Raw genomic sequence first — 6,605 nt, 5'->3', positions numbered from 1 at the left:
ACAGTACCTTTGGTTCATATTATATTTTAAGAGAAGGTCAGATGGGGTAATGAGTGGAGTTTTCTAAACAGAAAGCCCTTATTCCAGTGACTCCAGAAGCACAGACAGCCGCCTTCCATTAACTTAGATTACAATATGCTACAGCAACAAACAACCCTCGGATGTCCGCGCTGTGACGCTGGGCTCATGTTTTGCTCACGTTGCACGTCTGCACACGTCAATGTTCGGTGTGGTCCAGCCACTGGGCTTAGGGAGGCTCCACCATCTTTGAGCTGCACTCCCTAGAACCATCTCCTGAGTGGTTAGAGCAGGGGAAGAGAGAATGGAGAATCGCAGATCTGCTTTGCGTTGCCTCCGCTGAAAGTAAGGCACATCACTTCCGCTCCCATTTCATTGATCAGAACGGATCACGTGACCCCCGCCAACTTGCACCTGGACCGTTCCGTCGACACGCTCTCTCTGGGACAGCTCCTTTCCTCCGTGCGGTCTGACATTGTGATGACTTGCTTGTGTGACTGTGTTGCTCTCTGGGCTCTACTTTTCGGAAGGGTAGAGTCCTTACTTAACCTCGATGTGGCGTTGGTGCCTAGCAGAGCGCCTGGCACGTGGTAGGTGTCCAGTGTTTATGGAGTGAATGAATGATGGCAGAAAGTCAGGTGACCTAAAAGGAGGGTGGAGGTAGTCCCAGGAAGGGTCAGCGTGGGAGGAGCCACCCTATGTGAAAAATGAAGCAGGAGGGCGAAGAAAATAATCCAATCAGCTTTAAAGGCTAATGCAAAGGTAGTGGAACATTCTATGTGTGACACGGTTCCTTGAGGGGGCACAAGGGGTCCAGCAGAGAGAGGAAGAAGAGAGACATGTAGAAGGAAAACAGCACCCCCAGGGCACCAAGTAGCTTTGGGGAAAAATCCCGATCCTAGACCAGTTTCATGAATACACTAGGAATGGAGGGAAGGGTTTGACTTCTCCTAGTAAGTTTTTTGGAGCTAAGTGAGGGTAGGGTGCTTTCTTGGGTTACCATGGAAAGAGCTTGATTAGTCCAACTGGTTTTCCCTCATAGAAAAATAAAAAAGGATTAACCCTGCAGAACTGCTGCTTGTTGAGAAAACCGTCAGTTTTATTGGCTTTGGTTGCAAAACAAGTGGGTTCGTCTAGATTCTAGAAATATCCAAGGACACTCTCATAAGTTGGGTGACTATCCATTCAGGTTTGTATCTGTTGTTCCTGGTTAACTTTTTAATAGCATATTTCATAATTCACTCTCAAAACAGTTTCAGTTTGGATGATAAATTGCAAGGTCATCTTAGTTATAAGTAACATTAACTGGCTGGCTGAAAAAAAAAAGGTGACGGTGGGTCCTAGGAAGGGACAAGAGGAGCAAACATTTCCGTTGGCGGACACACCCAAGCTGGTGCTGGGCTGGGCACCTGGAAGGCCTGTTTAGGGACTAGGAGGTGCCTCCCCCCCCTGCTGGGAGGAAGCCCAGGTGCCTCAACCACTTCCTGAAGAGCAAGGTCTGGGTAAAACGAAAAAGAGATTGGGAGGAGGTTCCTCGCCCGGCCATTTGCTCTCCTCCTGCCCTTAGGAAGGCGCTGGAGGCATCAGCGGATCAGTTCCTTCCGTGTAAAACGGGACAACAAGGTTCACCTCCAAAGGCTGTTCCTCTTCGTTAACAGTGGCCACTATTTATTCCATCGCCGAACGGAAGACACAGAAGTTACGAGAGAGCAAAGCCTGCGGATGGAGGCTCCTAATTCTACCAGCTACTATTTATGAGCCAAGTAATACTTAATCAGGGCACACGGTCTGATTTCGAGAGCAGAAGACGGACACCTGGGGGGAGGACTCGCACAAGGTCACACAACTCCTAGACGGCTGGAGAAAGGCTGACCCCGGGACGTCTGGTTCAAAGCCCGCGCTCCAGCCACACAAGGGGCCCCCCGAGCCGGCTCTTCCGACTCCATAGCAAGTGCTCTCAGCGCCCCGCACAGCCCTGCAGAACTCCCCCGCCCCCGGAGGAGGGCCACGCACAACAAAGGGCAGGGCGAGGGCTGGCAAAACCAGCCCGGGTCCCGCAAAGCGCGCAGACCGGCCCCCGGCAGGCGGCCAGGGGATGGTGTGCAGCGTCCTCCTCCCTTCGGTGCAGAAACAGTCCCCTTCGAGACTCGCTCGCTGGGCGGGGACGAAGCGTGGAGCCCCGGGTCCGGCTCCGGGTTCCCGCGAGGCCGCCTGAGGCTGCGCCCCACGTCCCCCGCCCGAGGCCGTGCGCCGAGGGGGGCTTCCCCCCGACCCGCACCCCCCCGCGGGACCCCCGGCCCGGCGCCCGCGGCGTCCGCGCTGGGCGGCGGCGTCCTCCCGCAGCCACCCAGCTTCCCGGGGGAGGAGCAGCGCATCGCGCAAGCATCCGGGAGCGGCGGAGGGGGCGGGAGGAAGGGCGAGAGGAGGAAGCGGGATTTAAACGAAAGGCGGTGACGCCACACAAAAGATTTCTATAGGCTCCAGGGAGGTGACGGCCGGGCGGCGGCGGCGAGCCCGGGGGCGAGGCGCGGACGCGGGGAGGAGAAGGCTCGGGCGGCCCCGGCGGGCGGCGGCGCACCCACGGCCCGCGCCGAGGAGGAGCCGCGCGGGGAGAGGAAGCGGGCGTCCTCCCCTCTGCCTCTCGGCCCCCGCCCTTCCTTTCAGTTTCTCCCGGCTCGCTCGGAAGTTGGAGGTTGACGAAAATGGCAGGAGCCGGGGCCCGGGCGGGTGGCCGCAGCGCCGCGGGGACCTTCTGAGTTGGCGTGGCCGCCGGGGAGACGCGCGCCGGGCGTCCGATGCGCAGGGCCCGGGGTCTCGGGAGAGCTCAGCCGCTGCGGCCCCCAGGCGACCAGGCGACCGGGATGGACTCGCGCCCACAGCCAGCGGCCGGCCGCGGGGCGCGCGGTCGGGGAGGGCGTGCCGCCTCGGCGCCGGGCCGCGCGCTGTGAGCCGGCGAGGCGGGAAGCGGCGGCCGCGGCGGCCGGCGCGCCCGGGCGTGGCGGGCGGGCGAGCGCGCGAGCGGGGCGGCCGCTGAGCGCAATCAGTGCGGGCTCCCGCCCGACTCTGACTCGGCGCGGCCGCGCCAGCACCGGCCACACCCTCGGCTCTGCCGCCGCCGGCGCCGCTTTCCCGAGAGCGGGAGGCGGGAGATGCGCGCCGGGCGGCCGCCGTCGCGGGGAAGTGCCGCCCGGCGGGGCCAGGGCGCCTGAAAGCCCACGTGCGCCGCCGAGCCCGAGGTGGCTGACAGCAGAGCCCGCCCGAGCCGCCGCCCGCGCTCCTCCCCGAGGAAGAGATTTTGATTTCAAAGAAAGGAAGGAAGGAAGGAAGGACAACTCCCAGCTTCCCCCTCCCGCCCTCCCGCTCCGGCGGCCGGGCCGGGCCATGCCCAGGAAGGCGGCGGCGGCGACGGCGGCCCAGCAGAAGGGACTTTCCTGGCAGCCCGGCGGCGAGGAGCGCGCTGCGTGAGTTTGCTCTGCGCGGTTCATGGTTCCTGCAAGCCGTCCAGGAGGCCGAACGCTGCAGCCCCTCCCCGCGCCCCGAAGAGCCTCCTGCGTCCTCTGGCCCCCGGGCCCGCGCCGCGCCGCCCGGGCTCCGGCCGCCGCAGCCCAGTGCCCTCTGCCCGGCGCGGTGGATGGCATGATGGTGCGGGGAAGGCACCGCGGCCCTGGCCAGCTGAGTCGCGACGGCCGCGGGGGCGGGGGCAGTGGCAGCGGCGGCGGTAGCGGGCTCCCCAGCGGCATGCCAGTGCCCCCCGGGCGCGATGGCTAGCGGCAGCGCTGGGAAGCCCACTGGCGAGGCGGCTTCTCCGGCTCCTGCGAGCGCCGTCGGGGGGGCCTGCTCGCAGCCGCGGAAGAGGCTGGTGTCCGTCTGCGACCACTGCAAGGGCAAGATGCAGCTGGTGGCCGACCTGCTGCTGCTGTCGAGCGAGGCGCGGCCCGTGCTCTTCGAGGGCCCCGCCTCCTCCTGTGCTGGCGCCGAGTCCTTCGAGCAGTGCCGGGACACGATCATCGCGCGCACCAAGGGGCTCTCCATCCTCACCCACGACGTGCAGAGCCAGCTCAACATGGGCCGCTTCGGGGAGGCGGGGGACAGCCTGGTGGAGCTGGGCGACCTGGTGGTGTCGCTGACCGAGTGCTCCGCCCACGCGGCCTACCTGGCGGCCGTGGCCACGCCGGGCGCGCAGCCCGCGCAGCCGGGCCTGGTGGACCGCTACCGAGTGACGCGCTGCCGCCACGAGGTGGAGCAGGGCTGCGCCGTGCTGCGCGCCACCCCGCTGGCCGACATGACGCCGCAGCTGCTGCTGGAGGTGTCGCAGGGCCTGTCGCGCAACCTCAAGTTCCTGACGGACGCGTGCGCCCTGGCCAGCGACAAGTCCCGGGACCGCTTCTCCCGCGAGCAGTTCAAGCTGGGCGTCAAGTGCATGAGCACGAGCGCGTCGGCGCTGCTGGCCTGCGTGCGCGAGGTGAAGGCGGCGCCCAGCGAGCTGGCCCGCAGCCGCTGCGCGCTCTTCAGCGGGCCGCTGGTGCAGGCCGTGAGCGCCCTGGTGGGCTTCGCCACCGAGCCGCAGTTCCTGGGTCGCGCGGCGGCCGTGAGCGCCGAGGGCAAGGCGGTGCAGACCGCCATCCTGGGCGGCGCCATGAGCGTGGTGTCGGCCTGCGTGCTCCTGACCCAGTGCCTCAGGGATCTGGCGCAGCACCCCGACGGGGGCGCCAAGATGTCGGACCACAGGGAGAGGCTGAGGAACTCGGCCTGCGCCGTGTCTGAAGGCTGCACCCTGCTATCTCAGGCTTTACGGGAGAGGTCTTCGCCCAGGACTTTACCGCCAGTGAATTCCAATTCTGTGAATTAGCACCCGCCCCGCGCCCCTTCTTTCTTCCCCCCCAGACTAGAGGAAGATACTTACTCTCCGCCCCTCTCCATTTATACCAAAGAAATCCCAGGGGAAGCTCCCCCCCCGCCCCGCCCCCATGTCAGACGCTCCAGAGGAACCTTCCAGAGAGCGGGGCCGTGCGCTCCCACGACACCCGCGCGCACGGTGGGGGGGGGGGGGAAGGCGGGGGGGCAATGCCAATCTACGCACACCCAGCAGGGACCCGGAGGTGGCGCGCCCCCACCGCGCCCCGGCACCTCTTCTGGAGTTCCTCCACTAAATTTTCTTATCAGTTGGGCAGGAACGAGGTCATGGGTTCGTTTCTTTTTCGGTCTTTTCGTTTTTGTTTTTTCCTAATTAAAAGAAAGGTTACCTCAGTTTCACTCCTTAGACATGGATGTAGCTACCTTTTTTGTATGTTGTTATTTTTTTAAGCAATCGTGTTGGATTAGGCGTATACTTGGTGTGGAAAGAGTATGACTTTGCCATGTGATTTGCAAATGGGGGGAAAAGCTACTGTGAGTGTGTGTTTTATTTTTTAATTTACACTATAGAGTGGTTCCCCCCCTGCCCTCCCCCCCCCATGTCAAGTTTTTACCTTGCATGTACTGGAGTATTTATTTCATCTATTAAAATGTTATGTTTCTCAGATGGCCTTTTGCAATTATTGTTGATTTTCAATAATTGTAATAACGTTGCATGCCTGCATGTCGTCTCTGGAAGGGCACCCTGGAAAGGGTAGCAGTGCCTCCCCGCCTTAGCCCTGTCTCCCTTTTCCCTCGAGGGTGACCTCTTTGAGCAGCCTAGAATTCGAGAACACTGTCCTCGCAGAGCCAGGTGCCCCGGGAATGATCGCAGTATGCATGGTGCTGGCGCTGGGCTGGCCCGTGGGGGTTTTGTCGTGCCTCTGGTTTCTCCTGCAAAGTACTTCAGCCCCCTCTGTGTCTGCGCCTCTGTCTGTCCTGATGGACAGTGGTTCAGGCTGACCGAGGTCTGATTTGTATTCTGCCTATCTCAGATTCAGGCTCTTCCTAATCCTGCGTGGTACCCCACCCTTCCCGGGTCAGAGGATCTGTTTGCTGGAGCTGAAAAGTGCGTTCTAGCAAGGACTTTCAGGAGACTTTGTGGCCTCTTTTATGTGGGCGGGTCTGTTCACACAAGACCCAGTCACTCCTGATTGTAGGACAAAGCTCGCAGGATCCTAGACTGTTTAACAGAGGGAGAGCTATTCTGGAAAGTGTTAAGAACTTTTAGAGCTATAACATAGCTGCTGGCAAAGGGCTGATTTTTGTGACCTTGATCTAAGATCTGCCCTGGTTGATCTTATGTTGGAAGAAGGCTTCGTTAACTGAGGTTTGGAGTTATTTTAAGGGAGTTTGTCCTTTCTGCAGACATTTTAAGAAAAAAAATTGGGGAGGGAGGGCTGTAGAGTTTTGCTGAACCTTGTTAAGTTTTGGACGTTTTCCCACTGAAAGTGTAACATTCTCAGTGCTTGCCCTGGGAAAGCCACATGGGTAAAAACTCCTACGTGCTTTAAATTTGCTCAGTTTACATTTTTCTTCAGATTTGTTGTGCCTAAACCTTTGTAGTTCCCAAGGATCTGAGAAGAAAGCATTTTTCACTGTAATATGTTAGAAAGTCCTATTGACTGTTTTACTTGAATAGCTGTATTTATTACAAGAACATATTCAACACGTAAAGCATCTTTAAACCTGTG

General features: G+C 60.4%; 1 protein-coding gene across 1 annotated transcript; it reads left to right on the top strand.

The window, feature by feature from the left end:
- The first annotated feature begins 3,778 nt into the window (after nt 1-3,778).
- TLNRD1 (talin rod domain containing 1) lies at nt 3,779-5,539 on the top strand. The gene has a single exon (XM_006741309.3). It carries the CDS (start codon nt 3,779-3,781, stop codon nt 4,865-4,867), a length of 1,089 nt encoding a protein of 362 aa, XP_006741372.1. The 3' UTR covers nt 4,868-5,539.
- Nucleotides 5,540-6,605: the final 1,066 nt, after the last annotated feature.

Source organism: Leptonychotes weddellii, chromosome 9 (assembly GCF_054177405.1).
Source record: "Leptonychotes weddellii isolate Sample4059 chromosome 9, ASM5417740v2, whole genome shotgun sequence".
In the NCBI taxonomy this organism is placed as follows: domain Eukaryota; kingdom Metazoa; phylum Chordata; class Mammalia; order Carnivora; family Phocidae; genus Leptonychotes; species Leptonychotes weddellii.
This window is presented reverse-complemented; position numbering and strand designations above follow the sequence as displayed.